This window comes from Dendronephthya gigantea, unplaced genomic scaffold (genome assembly GCF_004324835.1).
Source record: "Dendronephthya gigantea isolate DGI-Jeju-01 unplaced genomic scaffold, DenGig_1.0 000356F, whole genome shotgun sequence".
Classification (NCBI taxonomy): Eukaryota; Metazoa; Cnidaria; class Anthozoa; order Malacalcyonacea; family Nephtheidae; genus Dendronephthya; species Dendronephthya gigantea.
Genome location: NW_021163366.1, coordinates 2,708 through 21,719, shown reverse-complemented (window position 1 = coordinate 21,719; position 19,012 = coordinate 2,708). Strand labels below are relative to the sequence as shown.

Here is a 19,012-nt window from a genome sequence, read left to right as displayed (position 1 = left end):
TTATCCCGTATTCATGCGTACAATCACATTTTCTATGCCGAAGTGTGAATACTAGGTCTTGAAAAATATTCACAGAGTATTCGAAGGTATTCTAGGTCAGAATACGCGGTGTGTTTTATTCACAGGTATTCACATCGGAATACCCCCAATATTCCGAGGATATTCACAGTGAATATCTGTGAATACGTGTGAATATGGACCATATTCGAACTCATATTCGCACGTATTCACCTGTGAATACGCGGTTTTTCATGCAGTGTTGAGCAACAGCTCGGTGAAGATGAACAAAACAAAAATGAAGAATGGGCCATGGGTTTTTTACGAAGATGTTTTGGTAAGAGCCAAATTATGCAACTGAGTTGTTTATAAACCACAACTCATTTTACATTGCTCTGCAACAAAGATTGCAGCAATATGTGAATTTACGATGTTCTTTTTCTTTCTCATATAGGTCACAGAAGGTAAGAAAAAAAAACGCATTAAGAGTTTGCATTTGCAGGTAATTCCATAGGAATAAACTATATTTGGAAATAGAAAGTCCCTTTTTAGAGCATGCAAATAATATTCTGATTCATGTTTTATCTAATTTTTCAACATAATTATATGAGGTTCTAAATATTTTTATGTTCTACACTCCAAGCAGATTACAAGGCACATAACGTAGCAAAAATATCGTTTTTAATGACATTATTCGCATTATGGAGTCCTTTTGACAAATTGAACAATAGTAATACATATATATGTTACGTGTTTATTTCTATAACCTTAACTTTGTTGACTTTATCAAACACAAAAAATACAACAAATTTAATGAATAAACTATAAAAACCAGAGAGGTGCTGAAATCACCTAACGCTCGCCTGCACTGTTTGTCTAGAATAAGGCTAAACTCTGTATGAAAGGTATCTGTATGAAGCACAAATTACCGATCTTTTTATTACAAATTACAAGGCTAAAATCCGCGTTGGAAGGTAATATTAAGCACAAACTTCAGATATTAGTTGTGACCTCAGAATTACTGGCCAAAACTGGCCTCGGAATTACATTAGTTTTATTTGTGACCAATATTTCTTCCGTTTGTCGCAATCCGCGCACGTGATATCAACAGGTAAGTTAACGGACCAGGCAAAAGTCCCTGCTTTAAGCCGGGCGCACACACAACGATTTTACGGTAGTTGGTCCATTCAGGTTTAGACATATAGGCAGCGCTTGCCCAGACATGTTTCCTTCTCGCGGCGCTCGCGCCTCGCGCGTGTACGCGAGTCTACTTGGTCTAATCTGACCAAGTATAGATTGCCAGTCGCCACATTTTGATGAAAACATCCATCTAGACAATCTAGACAGGAATCGGCCGACTAAAATCGTCGTGTGTGCGCCTAGCTTTATGAAATAAACAAGATTGGATTTTTATATCTACACAAAAAAGGATTATGCATCAAACAACGAAAAGGTATGTACATAAATCTTATAGGTGCTTTAATAATATATTTGCATGTGTACTACATAAATAATATGCAAATATATGTCACATGCGTTGCCATTAATTTGCCTTTGCATTCCGAGCCTATCGGCTTTCTACTATAAATACTTATGTGCTAAAGCTTGTAATTGCGAATTATCTGACAATATTCTTTAAACTTTAACGTTGGACTATGTTTTATTATATTTTCACTCCCTGAATGATTTCTATATTAAGCGATTGAATTTTGATACGGCATGTCACAACACAATCTCATAATTTATAATTGTACATGTACAATACAAACAATGGTAAGCATACAGGTGAAAATATTTGAAAGTTTCTCATTTGGCTTAGGGTTGTACAAATAGTTTCGTCAAATATGATTCAGCTACAACTTGAACTAAAAAAACAGGGCTACACAATAGCCTTGAAAATCGTAATGAGCGTGATAACTCTGGATAACTCTAACATTGACTTTATCATGATGCTAATAAGCTTAACATTTGCCTTCATTTGATAATTTTGAGCAAAGCTCTCTTTATTATGTATAAATGTGTACCAAATGGCACTGAATAGTCCAATGCATATCTATGACTTATATTTATGATGATTCCTTGATGTAAAGCCATAATTTTAAAAAATATAGCATCTTAACATTGACCTTATCATTATGCTAATTAGCTTAACATTCACCTTATCATTTGATAATTTTGACCAAATTTTGACCAATTTTGACCGCCCCCGGCGGGGACGGGGGCGGGGACGGGGACGGGGACGGGGACGGGGACGGGACGGACGGGGACGGGGACGGGGACGGGGACGGGGACGGGGACGGGGACGGGGACGGGGACGGGGACGGGACGGGACGGGGACGGGGACGGGGACGGGACGGGGACGGGACGGGGACGGGGACGGGGACGGGACGGGGACGGGGACGGGGACGGGGACGGGGACGGGACGGGGACGGGGACGGGGACGGGGACGGGGACGGGGACGGGACGGGGGGACGGGGACGGGGACGGGGACGGGACGGGGACGGGGACGGGACGGGGACGGGGACGGGACGGGGACGGGGACGGGGACGGGGACGGGGACGGGACGGGGACGGGGACGGGGACGGGACGGGGACGGGGACGGGGACGGGGACGGGGACGGGGACGGGGACGGGACGGGACGGGGACGGGGACGGGACGGGGACGGGGACGGGGACGGGGACGGGGACGGGGACGGGGACGGGACGGGGACGGGGACGGGGACGGGGACGGGGACGGGGACGGGGACGGGGACGGGGACGGGGACGGGACGGGGACGGACGGGGACGGGGAGGGGGGGACGGGACGGACGGGGACGGGGACGGGGACGGGGACGGGGACGGGACGGGGACGGGACGGGACGGGGACGGGGACGGGGACGGGGACGGACGGGGACGGGGACGGGGACGGGGACGGGGACGGGGACGGGACGGGGACGGGGACGGGGACGGGGACGGGGACGGGGACGGGGACGGGCGGGACGGGGACGGGGACGGGGACGGGGACGGGACGGGGACGGGGACGGGACGGGGACGGGACGGGGACGGGGACGGGGACGGGGACGGGGACGGGGACGGGGACGGGACGGGGACGGGGACGGGACGGGGACGGGGACGGGGACGGGACGGGGACGGGGACGGGGACGGGGACGGGACGGGGACGGGGACGGGACGGGGACGGGGACGGGGACGGGGACGGGGACGGGACGGGGACGGGGACGGGGACGGGGACGGGGACGGGGACGGGGACGGGGACGGGGACGGGGACGGGACGGGACGGGACGGGGACGGGGACGGGGACGGGGACGGGGACGGGGACGGGGACGGGGACGGGACGGGGACGGGGACGGGACGGGGACGGGGACGGACGGGGACGGGGACGGGGACGGGACGGGGACGGGGACGGGGACGGGGACGGGGACGGGGACGGGGACGGGGACGGGGACGGGGACGGGGACGGGACGGGACGGGGACGGGACGGGGACGGGGACGGGGACGGGACGGGACGGGGACGGGGACGGGGACGGGGACGGGGACGGGGACGGGGACGGGGACGGGGACGGGGACGGGGACGGGGACGGGACGGGGACGGGGACGGGGACGGGACGGGGACGGGACGGGGACGGGGACGGGGACGGGGACGGGACGGGGGGACGGGGACGGGGACGGGGACGGGGACGGGACGGGGACGGGGACGGGGACGGGGACGGGGACGGGGACGGGGACGGGGACGGGGACGGGGACGGGGACGGGACGGGGACGGGGACGGGGACGGGACGGGGACGGGGACGGGGACGGGGACGGGGACGGGGACGGGGACGGGGACGGGGACGGGGACGGGGACGGGGACGGGGACGGGGACGCTAAGACTATAGCAATAGCTCTCTTGCACTAAAGTGCAGGCGAGCTAAAAAACTATATGAATTCTGGAAGCTATTTTAAAGTTTTTGTACGTCAACAACTCCTTATAAAGAAATCCTAGTTGGGAAACAACTAATGAAAAGGAAAATATTGTTACCATAGCAACTAAATCATAAAATTCGATTAAAAAAACAACACATTGACAGCCGAAAAAAGAGTAAAAGTCCAAAGTAAGAATTTTTCGGGTAAGTTTTTTATTTTTTACAGTGTTTTGGCCTTTTCCAGAAATGTTTTTACACATTTTAGCCGCATTTTGCTTTGGTATTGTAGTTTTGTTTACATTTTTCACTGAAGACTGGAAGCATTTCACAGCGGGCCTGATGCAAAATTCCGGCCCGCTGTGAAATGCTTCTCAGCCAATCAGTTTGCTTTATTTAGACAGTTGAAAACTAAAAAGTTTTAATACAGGAAGCCGTGCAAGTAAAAAAAACTATCGTGCAACTTTGCAGATATCAATGAATGTGCAGATAGTCCATGTGGTTACAATGCAAACTGCACAAACACGAATGGTTCATACATTTGTGAATGTCGAACTGGATATGAAGGAAATGGAATTAATTGCACAGGTTAGATCCGGGTGCGATTGTCAGAGAGGCTGGATAAGGCAAAGTTTAAATATACTCTCATAGATCTTGTGAATGAATGAAACTGCATATGTGCATTTAATGTATACTTCAAATGACAATGAACATGAAAATGTATACCTTCAATGTACATTGAAATATTTCAGCTTATTTGTCCAATAAAAAGATGACATTTTTACTGGAATAAACATAATTTATTTATTTATTTTTTCGTGTCTGAAATCCAGGTTTTTAACCAATCAAAAAGAGGCTTTTCACGGCGGCCATCTTTGTGGTCAACTTCAAAGTTCCGACGGTGAACATGCATGCATACATTAATAAATGGAAAACTTTGAAGTTGACCTGAAATATTCCATGAAAAACCTGTATTGCTTCCCCTCTTTGTATATCTACAGCACCGTACTTGGACCGCTTCATTTGTTGCGGGGGGGGATGTGTTTTTTATTCATGCATATTTACATATAATAGGCACAATAGCGTACAAAAGAAATCATTCGGGCATGAATAAGACAAAAAAATGAATAACATGCACCCCCCTCCAATTAAGCTATGTAGCTATGTGTATATATATATATATATATATATATATATATATATATATATATATATATATATATATATATATATATATATATATACACCCATATACATTCATTTGCAAAAACGTTGGCCGCAGATAGATAGATAGATAATTACTCGAAGTCTAATTAGAATTGCATATGATTACATTTGCTTGGGATTTCAATCATATTACACAACATATGCAATTCTAATTAGATTTCAGGTATCTATCTATCTATCTATCTATCTATCTCTCTATCTATCTATCTATCTATCTATCTATCTATCTATCTATCTATCTATCTATCTATCTATCTATCTGTGGCCAACGTTTTTGCAAACGGGTGTATATATATATATATATATATATATATATATATATATATATATATATATATATATATATATATATATATATTTATATATACAGGTGTAGTGATAGAAACAATCGTGAAGATAGAAACTAGCGCATACAAAATCGTCTGGGTAGAGTGCTCAATGCTAATGCAGAGCGGCATAACACAAGATGAGAAAACGCAGGTTACTTCATCGAAATTTTATTTACTACAGGACTGTTTCGTATGACAAGCTTATAGCTTGCCACACTCGTCAGGTAAATAATATAATATTACAACAGCACGACGGACTATATACAGGAGATGCATAATTAATTAATTAGATCATGTTACATGGGTGTTACTAAGAAGAAATTTCTTTCGATGTCGGCAGGCGGATACGAGTTCGTTGCGTTTGTTAAGAGAGCTTCGTGCTGTTGTAATATTATATTATTTACCTGACGAGTGTGGCAAGCTATAAGCTTGTCATACGAAACAGTCCTGTAGTAAATAAAATTTCGATGAAGTAACCTGCGTTTTCTCATCTTGTGTTATGCCGCTCTGCATTAGCATTGAGCACTCTACCCAGACGATTTTGTATGCGCTAGTTTCCTTCACGATAGTTTCTATCACTACACCTGTATATCACGCTCCTTCACTGTCGAGCACTCTAATACATATCGAAATGGAACCCACAAACCTTGGCTACTCCACGAAGAATATCCCAACAGCACAGTCGAACATGTACAGAAGATGCCTAATTGAAAAAATGCAATCCTTCCTTCAACGTTTGAGATGGAAAGCGCACCACTTTCTCCACAAAACTGACACTTCAATCAAGAGAGAAACATATGGCTTCAAAACAACAACATCACCACCACCAATCGCCGAACTTCATGATTTCGAGGAAAGAATGCTAACGCTAGTTCAGAACATTGAATTCCAACCGTCAACATCTGCATTCCAAAATAAACTGAACCAAGACATTAAGAAAATAAAGAAAGACAACGAACTGTTCATACCCGCCGACAAGACTACCAACTTCTACCGCGTGAAACCCGAGCCATACAAACAACTTCTCCATGCACAACAGCATTACAAAAACCTACAAGAAAGCGGCAGCAAACAGCACAGCCGAAGTAGCCAAAGAAGAACGGAGAATCGCGAAAAACCTAAAGTTAGATAGTAGAATCGATGCAATGGCCGAGAAAGAATGTTTCATTACGTTAAAAGACCACAAGCCAAACTTCAACAACAATCCGACAACGCGCCCATTACCAGAAATTTGCGACATGATAATTTGCATGTATACTAATTTGCATTTAACTTTCAGCATAATGGCCTTCAACTTTTACTATAAAATACATTAGGTTATTATACAAAAAGTTAAAAATGCCGTTCCCCTAGACCTTGCCCACTGTTTACCGACCTCTAGATCGGTAGAGCAGCTGTTTAGAAACGTTTTGGTGACAGAATTTTTTAGCTTGGGCATTTCTGCATTCTGCCAAATTTAAAGATATATCGCTCAAAGTTTTGTCCGTGTTCTGTCCACGAACTTTTAAAATCGCTCACATTGATTCGAATATTTCGATTCAGATAGTTGATAAATTGACGTATAATGTACCAAAAAAATTGTTGAAGATATTGTCTTTCGTATTTGTGCATAAACGTTCTTGTACGGCTCGGATTTTTACTGCAATCACTTTAAAAAATATTATCAGTCTTATCTGTAACTTGAATAATACGAAGGCTATATACCCATTTGTTCACAATCATTTGGCCGAACGTAGAAATACCTAAGGTAAGTAATTCGATCATTAAAACGTTGGGAAACGGTTGTTTTATTGTTCCAGAGGTCGGCAAACAGTGGGCAAGATCTAGGTCAACGGCATTTTTAGATTTTGTGTATTTACTATATGTATTTAATAGTAAAAGTTGAAGGCCATTATGCTGAAAGTTAAATGCAAATTAGTATATATGCAAATTATCATGTCGCAAATTTCTGGTAATGTCATCAATCCCGCCAAATCCGAGATCGGCATTATTAGTAAAAAAATCCTCGAGCGAATCAACAATAAAATTATATCTTCCACCGGTGTGATGCAATGGAAAAACAGTATCTCTGTCATTCAATGGTTCAAGAACATTGATAACAAACCCGCACACTCGTTTATCAGCTTTGACGTCGTTGATTTTTATCCATCGAAAACAGACGAGCTTTTAAACAAGGCTATCGCATTCGCGTCCCAATATGATGAGATAACAGAAGAAGAAAGTCACATCATAATTCAAGCCAAGAACTCCTTGCTCTTTAGTGAAAACCAAGCTTGGTGCAAGAAGGACAGTAGCTCGAATTTTGATGTGACAATGGGCAGTTTTGACGGTGCGGAAACATGCGAACTGGTGGGAGCCTACTTGCTATCACAACTTCCTGCCACGTATAGAAATGCTATTGGTTTGTACCGAGATGATGGCCTGAGCGCGTTCAACGTCCCTCGAGATAGAAAAAATAAAGAAAGAAATCTGTAAAGTGTTCAGCGACAATAAACTCAAACTAACTATCGAGGCTAACAAGAAATGCGTAAACTTTCTAGACATTACATTCAATCTAATGACCGGAACATTCAAACCGTATACAAAGCCAGGCAACATGCCCCAGTACGTCAACGTCAAGAGCAACCACCCTCCCTCCATTATGCGTAGAATCCCCGAAACGATCAATGAACGCCTTTCAAAAATTTCATCAGACAAGGAATCATTCGATTCAAGCAAGCGCCCATACCAAGAAGCGTTAAAGAAGAGTGGATACAACTATAACTTACACTACAATCCCCAACCTACTCAACGAACCCGACAAAGAACCAGAAACGTCACTTGGTACAACCCACCTTACAGCTCAAACGTCAAAACCGATATTGGCCACAAGTTCCTTAAAGCCATAGATGAATCCTTTCCCCCAAACCATCCATTGCACAAAATCTCAAATAAAAATTATATATAATATATATATATATATAATATATAATATAATATATATACGTTTTTTAAAAAAAAGTCCGTCTCAACAGAATAATATGAATATATTCAAACGCTAGTTCCTGCCTGGATTGTACTGCATTAAAAAGTGAAATAGCTACTATCCTCGACCAAGCAGTTTCCAGTAATTTATAATGCTAATAATGTTCTTAACTTGAATACACATTTATTATTATTCTAGATGTCGACGAATGTGAAAAAAAAACGCACAAATGTGACAACAATGCAAAATGCACCAACACTCCAGGTTCATTCAGCTGCCAGTGTCAACATGGTTACACAGGAGAAGGACGGAAATGCGAAGGTAGCTATGAAATTGTTTTCTTTTGTGAAATAAAAAACAAAACATAGCAATATACTGATATTTTTATATTTGTGAATCTCGAACTGTATATGAAAGAAATGGAACAAATTGCACAGGTTAGATCAGGGGCGGTTGTCCGAAAGGCGTTTAGATTAAATGCTGGATAAGCCAAAGTTTAAAAACACTCTCATAGACCTTGTGAATGACTGAAATTGGATATACGCATTTAGTATGTACTTCTGTTGAAAATTAAACTATTTACATCGAAGTATTTCAGCTTATTTGTCCAATAAAAAGATAAATTGACCTTTATTTTGAGCTTGTCCACAGGGTAACTTATATCCACACATTTTACGTCATTTTTACAGCAATAAACAGAATTTATATATTTATTTTTTCGGGTCTGATATGCAGACTTTTAACCAATCCAGTAGAGGTTTTTCATGGTGACTGTCTTCATGATCAACTACAAATACCGACAAGGAACATGCATATAAAAGGGAGAACTTTGAAGTTGTACACAAAGATGGCCGCCATAAAAAATTTGTATTACTTCCCCTTTTTGTATATCTATATCACCGTAGTTAGAGCGCTTACGAAAAAAATGAATAAAATGCACCCCCATCAAATTAAGCTATGCAGCTATATATATGTGTGTATACGCCTTTTAAAAAAAAGCCCGTCTTGCAGAACAGAATAATATGAATATATTTTAATGCTAGTTGCTGCCTTGATTAATTGCACTGCATTACAAATAATAAAATATCTATTATCCTCGACGAAGCAGTTTCCAGTTATTTATAATGCTAATAATGTTCTTAACTTGAATATACCTTTATTATTATTCTAGATGTCGACGAATGTGAAAAAGGAACGCACAAATGTGACAACAATGCAAATTGCACCAACACTCCAGGTTCATTCAGCTGCCAGTGTCAACATGGTTACACAGGTGAAGGACGGAAATGCGAAGGTAGCTATAAAATTGTTTTCAGTTGTGAAATAAAAAACAAAACATGGCAATATACTGATATTTTTATATTTGTGAATGTCGAACTGGATATGAAGGAAATGGAATAAATTGCACAGGTTAGATCCGGGGCGGTTGTCCGAAAAAAGTTAAATGCTGGATAAGCCAAAGTTTTAAAATATTCTCATAGACCTTGTAAATGACAGAAACTGGATATACGCATTTAATATATGTACTTCCATCGACAATCAAACTATTTACATCGAAATATTTCAGCTCATTTGTCCAATAAAAAGATAAATTTGACCTTTATTTTCAACTTATCCACAGGGTAACTTATCCACACATTTTACGTCATTTTTACAGCAATAAACAGAATTTATATATTTATTTTTTCGGGTCTGATATGCAGGTTTTCAGGCGCGGATCCAGCCGAAAATCTGACCGTGTCATATAGGACTAAAATTTTCCGGGGGGGGAGACTATGGACCCTCCGAAACAAACATTTTCTGAGCTTTGGTTCTACAATAATCTTCAGCGAACGTTTAAAGGCGAATATTGAAATTCCCTGTACTTTCATAAAACCACAAAACCATTTTCAAAATTTTGATAAGGTATTTACCGATATTTCATTCACACTCAACTTAACGTGAAATTTGCATACACAAATTATTCACAGACCACAGCGTAAATGCAAATTTGTATCATGGGGCCGGGCGCTTCCATTAAGCGGCTAAAAAGGTCAGACTGGTCATATTTTAAATTGAAATAGAGTATTATGTTAAGAATATAACGGTGAAACTGCATTTTCCGTGCTAGGCAGATGAAAAATACTGTAATCTGTCTGTACCGAAATACAACAGAACCGGTCTGGCCGTTTTTCCATATAGAGAAGAGCGCCTCACTATTGTTCAATTTAAAACCTAAGAGTTTAAGTAAATATTTTCAGTAATTTTCAGTATTAGTCTCTTGAGAAATAGTAGTTTAAAAATTGTCGTTGCGATTGTATAACGCGAGCGAGCGAGCGAGCTAAGCCTTTCTTTATAGTAATAATTCCATCGTGTTGTAGCCTGAAGAGCGATATTTCCCCTGAAATATGCTCGCTTAGATTTGCTTTTGAGAAATTTCGACGGATTCATGTATTAATGGATTCGATTCAGCCTGAATCAGCCAGGATGCAGCGAACAGACCAATTTAACGTGTTATGTATAAACTATATCCGAGTTCGAAGTCGAGAAGTGTCGAACTTTATTGTTTATCACGCTTATTGCGCAATCAAAAACAGGCCACCGTGTCGCACCGTGGCTCACGTGACAAAAGCTTCCCTTGTGATTGGTTTGCTACACTGCACCGTGTCCGAACGTTACTATATTTAGTAACAATTGCGCAATAACCTGCATGCTGATCATGACAACTAGTTGCTGTGATCGCCGCATCGAATGCACGACTAGCTTCCGAACATACTCGGCACAATTCGGCAAGCTTTCGGCGAATTTTATAGTTCAGTGTTAACTGAACAATCATAATATAAAACAAGGAATAATAATTGGAAATTTGTTCCTACTGAATTCAGCAGGAATTGGTATAATATGAAAGATACTACCCAAATTATTTGTGATTCAAAGAAATAATATGTACTTCTAAATAATCTGTGAATATTAGATTGCAGATGGGGAAAATTCTGGATGGGAAAATCTGACCGTGGCTCGAGCCACGTTCCATACGGTCTACATCCGCCTGATGCCGGTTTTTAACCAATCCAGTAGAGGTTTTTCATGGTGGCTGTCTTCATGATCAGCTACAAATACAGACAAGGAACATGCATATAAAGAGGAGAACTTTGAAGTTGTACACAAAGATGGCCGCCATGAAAAACCTCTATTACTTCCCCTTTTTGTATATCTATATCACCGTAGTTAGAGCACTTAATTTGGGGGCTGTTATTGTATTTGTCCATATTTTCATATCATTGGGACAATAGCGTACAAAAGAAATCGTTCGGGCATGAATAAGACGAAAAAATGAATAAAATGCACCCCCATCAAATTAAGCTATGCAGCTATATATATGTGTGTTTACGCTTTTTTAAAAAAAAGCCCGTCTTCCAGAACAGAATAATATGAATATATTTTAACGCTAGTTGCTTGCCTTGATTGCACTGCATTACAAATAATAAAATATCTATTATCCTCGACGAAGCAATTTCCAGTAAATTTATGATGCTAATAACGTTCTTAACTTTAATATACCTTATTATTACTCTAGATGTCGACGAATGTGAAAAAGGAACGCACAAATGTGACAAAAATGCAAAATGCACCAACACTCCAGGTTCATTCAACTGCCAGTGTCAACGTGGTTACACAGGAGAAGGACGGAAATGCGAAGGTGGCTATAAAATTGTTTTCAGTTGTGAAATAAAAAACAAAACATGGCAATATACTGATATTTTTCATGGTTGACTATTTTTCATGATTACTTCATGGTTGGCGAGTGCGTACGATATTTATGCACGAGTTGTGAATCGGAAAACGAACGCGTGAGCGTGGCGAACGAGTGAGTTTGCGATCCTTCACAACGAGTTTTAATAAAAATCGTACAAACGAGCCAACAATGAAGTAATTTGTTTATTAAATGTGTATAGACAATTTGACAACGAGAAAATCACAAAATGATAATAAACTTTTCAACTTGAATCATCAAGTAATCTAAATAAACAAGCTTCTACTTTTTGTGAATCTACCAAGATTAAAATTAGCATAAATAGTTATAGATCCATTTCAATATTCAACCCAAGGGGTCCATTGTCTTGAGTATAATAATCCAATATTTATGGTCTTAAATAATATATTAATCCAATACTTTGTAGGTTCTGCCAGATTAGTTTAATGATAACTATCTCACAACATTAATTAACCATTACGCTCTTTTGTCAGAAAATGACAATGAAAAACGCTTATGAGTGTTCCCGGTTGCAAATCACTTTCTTTTTACATGCTTTATATAATTATTCCATCTCAAACGGAATTTATCCGTTGTCTGAGCAACATATTGTTTGCTATATACACGAAGAACCGACAGATTACGTTGATGAAAACCGCCTTCCTGCGATACTTGCCGACTGTCCCAAGTACATCGCTGAGCATCGGCAACTATCTGGGAGTGGTGAAAACCAGGCCTAAGAGTCCAGTTAAAGTTATGGTTCACTACATAATTGTTTCGGTCTCCTTCATGTTATGACATGTCAATCATTTAGGTTTCTTACATCCCTGTTCCCTTATTAATGGTGCATGGTAGCCTCTACCTTAGCTTTAATCAAATAGCTTCTTAAGTTGCGGCCAGTTCTAATGCCGCAAAACTAAAGTTCAGGGTAAATACTTTACGAGCTTCTGCATCTAAATACAATATGTGCAAGTATTTCTTAATCACCAGACCGAAGTGCTTTAGCAAAGGATGAAAAGTTATTTTTAAAGGCCCTCCAGTCTTACATCTTCGTTCCTTAATTGCCTTTCATTGTTCTATGTTCTATGATATATTCATCAAACTCTCTTAGTTTCCTTCTCAATGAACCATGTAGGGTTTGATCTATTTTTGAACCATTGAAAATGATGAATAACTATTTCGGAAAATTTTGGTAGATCTATAAGTAGAAGCTTGTTACTCCGGCGTGAGCGACGGAGTTGAAAATTCGCCTCGGTTTTGTTTTGTTTTAGTTTTTTTTTGTTTTTTATATTTTTCGTAGTCGCAAGTCTGTAATGGCGCGAAATATATTAGTTAATTTAAATGTGTATGTGACCGTATTTATCTACGTTCCAGTCTTGTCTCCCAAGAGTTGTGGTGCACAGCTTTGGTAAATTTTTCGATGCGTGATTCGATTTCGCTCGCATGATACGGCAATTCCTTCAAGAGCAACAAATAAACCGTTCTTTTCATGCTTTTCGACTAAGTTTAGATTGAATTGGGGTAAGAATATATTTAATACATGTACATTCTGGTCCTATTTTGATAATATCGCTGCTATTTCGCCGCTTAACAAGATGATGTGGTCGTGTATGGGCGCGTTGACACGTCGTAGTTTGCACAGGATTGTTAATATAACTATATAAGCCCGAATCTCAAAGGCAAAGTGTAAGACAAAGCGAATATATCATGTGGTTATTTACATTTTTGAACAATTGATCTTTTATACTTTTTAAAGTACGATGTGCTTCTGAATTTCGCAATCGAACATTTAGGTTCGCAAGGCATCTAAATGCGAATATGAACTGTATTGTTTATGTTCAAAAGCTCTATATTGAAGACTGGCACGTGCGCCGAAGTTAACGCCAGAACAGGCGTCTTGTTATATTTAGTTTACTTGATGAAGATATTAAAGTTGAAACGTTTATAATGATTATGTGATTGATTTATAAATGGCTTTTTGCCAGTTGATATGATTGCCTTGTGACACGCGTGAAACACCGTGTAGCCATATTTTTAATGGCCTTTTTAGATACTGCTCTACTTCTCTTATTACACCTTTTTAAAAGGTGCTCTTGCAACATAATCATGTTTTGGTGAAAAACTATATGCATGTACATGATCAAAATATATATTAATAATTGTAATTTCCAAAATTTATATAATAATACTATTCCTAAATCATGCAAAATATTTTTTATTGTCTGATTTATATCCCAAACAAAATTACGTATTCTGGTTGACTGACATCAAGATTATTTTATTAAAATAGTTTTTAAATACTACTAATTAAAAATGCTTGAGATTAATGCAAAGTAAACTCGATCATAGCAAAATGGGTATATCAGAATAATGCTAAAAACGGTTTTATATCACACATCATTTATATTCAAACATGGAACATTTAAAAAAATTTTCAACTCAATATAATATTTTAACCAATGATAACGAAATTAATGACCTAAAAACTGAGCATGCATGCATTAATGGCATTCTTTGTATCACACGCGGCCCTCATTTCTTAGAAACGCGATGTGCCGCAAATTTGCATAAACCTGTCAAATGCCATCTTATTTCCAGTTTAAAAGGTATTTTAGAAGCAAAGTTAGGTGCCACAATTGAGAATTTTGCAATATTCCAGGATCTATAATTTTTTAATTTCACGTCAAGCGTTCAATGGCCTTCATTACTTTGGCTTTAAAATTACATATTGCTGATTTTCAGTTGAAGATACACTAAACCCCAGCTTCAACCCACATAATTAGTTCCGATGGTACAAAAAAAAGAGAAAAAATGGTGCCATTCCATGCATTGGTAACCTCAAAAATTAGCATATTTTGGCCAATTTTGGACGGTTGAGAAAAGTTCGCATAGTGGCTGTAAAAACACTTCGCGATGATTCTAACTCAGGTTTCTTAGTCAGTATAGATAAGAGTATCGACGGTAGAAATATAAAAGAAATCTATTTTTGAAGCTCAGATCCAATGATCCGCTTTTTCAAAGGCTCCCTATTAATAATTAAAATAATTTAACATAACACTAGCTATAGATGAGAAAATTAAACTCCGAATAAGGTAAGAATCTAGATCTTGTCGTATTTTTGCAATTTTTTCCAAAAAATATACGGCCGTTGCGAGTTGCTTATGACTACATTGCTTGCAATTCGGAAAAAATATATCCATACTTCTTTTCTTACACCCCTTCAAACTCTTTAACCCACAAAATTTTCTAACTATCATGTTACCCTCTCTTGTAGTACGAATTAATGTTTACACATTCGTTGTATTTGTCGGACGCAGATATTCTAAAGACAATAAATCTTAAACAATATTTTCAGCTGAATGCCCTCTTGGGTGGGAGAAATTCGATGGACTCTGCTTTTATATCAGCAATGGCGTTGCGACATCATGGAATAATGCGAAAGACGACTGTCTTCAGCGTGGGGGTCATTTGGCAGTTCCAACCAACACGAATATGAATAATTATCTAAATCAGGCTATGAAACAACATAACGTCAACGCAGCGTGGATTGGTATGTACCGAAAATCCGGAAGCATCTTTTACACAGTGAGAGATGAGGAGATCTCCTATGGAAACTGGAACCCAGGGGAGCCTAACAACGCTGGCGGGAATGAAAACTGCGTGGAAATGTTCAACGGAGCAACAGGGAAATGGAATGATTTGCCATGTTCGATCAGTCGTCATTACTTCTGTCAGCGGCAACTGTGAATATTCGACAACAGCTGCAATTGAAAATAAGAAGAAAATACGGCGACGGACTTTACATTTAAATATTTAATCTGAAAAGAATCGTTTTAATTTTTTTCAAGTAGTCAATCGTTTGCCGAGTTTCACTCTTTAATCGAAAATCAATATGAACGACATCTGAGAGCATTAATGATTTAAATATAAGTTATCTTCAAATCGAACCAGTAGCGTAGCTAGCCAGACGATTTTGTCCCGCTATGTTAATTTCGAGTTAATATAATAATTCAAGCTTTAGAAATCTATTGTTTTCACAGTCGGTTAACCCAAATCCGGATAACGGATATAATGGGTAACCACGGTAACCAGATAGCCGGATAACGGTACCTCTAGAAACTGATCATTGATAAATATCAATATTCGATATCGAAATAAAGATTATAGAGAACATTTTTAGTCTGAACGGTAAATTAGATTAATTAAGAACAACAGGGACTACAATTTCTATAACTAGAATATCTATATTTGCATTTTTGAATTTAGATGTCTTTCAGTGCATGTAGAAGTCTTCACTGCATTTAACAAATCCTGAATCTTATTGTAGTCAAAGGTAGGCGGACTGTGCTCGACCTCAAACTCGACAAAAAGTAAAAAGGACGAAAAGTAATATAAATGAACTTTCATCTGCAGTCTAGTCGCACGCCGAAGTCTGTGTGCTCGTAACATGACGAAAGTATCAAACAAATAAGCGCACAAGACGACCGGTATAGATAATCGAGGTGAAATATTCAAAGTCATATTCTCTCCTTTCTTGAAGCATTCCTAATCAAACATAACAAACCTTTCTATTACATCTTTTCTACAATTTTCTATTTGCGCTTTTTCTCTGTGTTGTATATATTTGCGTTTTAAAGTATTGTATTCCATTCTGTCTTAAGATCACTTGAAATAAAGTCGAAAATTAATAGTCTCAACCTGTGTCTTGTTTGATTTATATTTTGTTTCTCAAGATGTTCTTTTTATTCGCAATTTTTTTTTAACCCAACGAATTCGAATATTATTAAAGTTCACGCAGACTTTTAAATGAATATGGAGATAATATTCTATAGCGCGTAAGACTTAAGGACAAGCTAATATACCGTTCAGAATAGATATCGAATATTGATATTTATATTTATCCGATTAACTGGCTATCTGGTTATCCGGGTATCCGGCTAGGTTATTCGTGTTTTCTGCCATGCCCGGCAGAACGGCATTTAAGCACGGTAGAATGGATTTTGCAAGTAAGGTATAGCGAATACAGATTACGTTATTTTGGTACGGGCCAAACAAAAAAGTGTGCATATTGCTTATTGTTTACGGTACAGGCCAGAGACAAGGTATGTATTTATTTATTGAATGCTTGGCACCAGCCATTACATGAAATAGAATATTTCTGAGTGCAAATTTGAGTAGTGTTGTCAGTACCCACGAAGCAACGCCGTTCTAGAAGTGTGTTTTTCACGAGTCTAACTGGTGCTAACGATATTTAGTATAAACTTACTAATAGGCTATCACTTTTCCTGCGTTCTGATTGGCTACGCTACTAGTAGGCTATTAGTGATAGCCTATTAGTAGCAAAATTCAAAACAATGGCGGAAAATTCGCGTTTCGCCGAAGTATCTGAAGATTTTTTGGACGACTTGTTGGACAATTCCGTACCAGAAAAAACAAAAAAGCAACAAAATACGGAATTGCAATTTAGGGGTAAGAAAATACATAAAAATAACGTATACTCAATTGAATTTTTATATTTAAACTGAATTTTAAAACATTTTACGCGAACAACAATTAAAATATTTTCTTCCCTTTAATATACGAAATAAATTTCAGAATGGTTTGCAAGCCAACAAGAATTTTGTACACAAATTGAAGAAATTGTGTTTCCTAGTTGTAAATTAATGTTATAGTTTATACTAAAACAATTAGACAACTCGGCCTCGTTGTCTATGAGCAAATAGTCAACTCGGCTTCGCCTCGTTGACTATTCGCTCATAGACAACTCCGCCTCGTTGTCTAATTGTTAAATATCTGTTGCAGGTAATACGTAGCCGGTAGCGTAGCCAGCCTGACCAATTTTCCCGCTATGCTAATATTTTGGTGTTCATTGACTGTGAAAACAATAAATTTCTATAGACATGAGTAATTATAATAACATGAAATTTAAATAGCGGGACAAAATCGTTAGGCTGGCTACGCGCCTACGCCACTGCATGCACGTAGCAGTGCATGTAATATAGAAAGAGGCTCCAGATATAGTAAGAAGAAACTTGTGTGAATTTATTAAGGTTTTGTTGGGATCCACAGCAGAATCTACAACAAAAATCTATGTAAACATTATAAAGCAGTTTTCGCATGGTGTATACGGCAAGAGCAATCCCATTATCACCACCATTTCATGCCCCAGTTTTAGCGCCATTCATACATGACAAAGCACAGTCGGTAAATTCGGGTTCCTTATTTACTGTTGCTAGTGGCGCCCTAAAATGGCTTCACGGATTTTATCTAGACAGTAAGAATAACCCTTTGGACGGCGACTTTTGCAAAAATGTTGTAACAGCTTCGAAAAGGCAAGTAAGTCGTCCACTACAGAAGGAAAAGCCCTTATCATCAAAGGCAATAAAATATATCGACATCATAGACGAGTTTGGAAGAAGCCAAAACAACTTGAAAGATCTAAGGGTAGCGGCACTATGTGCGTTGGGATTCGCAGGACTCTTTCTTTATGACGAGTTAAGAAATATTCAAGCAAACCACATTGCATTTCATGTGGATCATATAAAAATACTCAAGAGCAAGACTGATGTATATCGGGAAGGGCAGTTTTTCTATATAGCTAAATCTAGCAGTAATTATTGCCCAGTGGAAATGTTTGTAAGATATATGGAGGCGGCGGAGATATACCGTCAGCTAGCTTAGTTCCAATTTTTTTTTCCTGTGACGTTTCGAAAGATAAATCAAGAACGTACGTTTTAAGGAAAGGAGAACTATCTTATTCAAGGTGTACGTAGAGAAATTTTTAAAGAATCCATGCCATCACTTGGTTACGACGCAAAGAATTATGGTTTGCACAGCTTAAGCGCAGGTGGGATAACTTCAGTTGT

General features: G+C 39.6%; 1 protein-coding gene across 1 annotated transcript; it reads left to right on the top strand.

Moving 5' to 3' along the window:
- The first annotated feature begins 280 nt into the window (after positions 1-280).
- LOC114542488 (fibrillin-2-like) lies at positions 281-16,072 on the top strand. The gene is made up of 7 exons (XM_028562023.1): positions 281-334; positions 452-461; positions 4,364-4,480; positions 8,612-8,734; positions 9,585-9,707; positions 11,970-12,092; positions 15,502-16,072. Exons 1-7 carry the CDS (start codon positions 281-283, stop codon positions 15,891-15,893), a joined length of 942 nt encoding a protein of 313 aa, XP_028417824.1. The 3' UTR covers positions 15,894-16,072.
- The last annotated feature ends 2,940 nt before the right edge of the window (positions 16,073-19,012 follow it).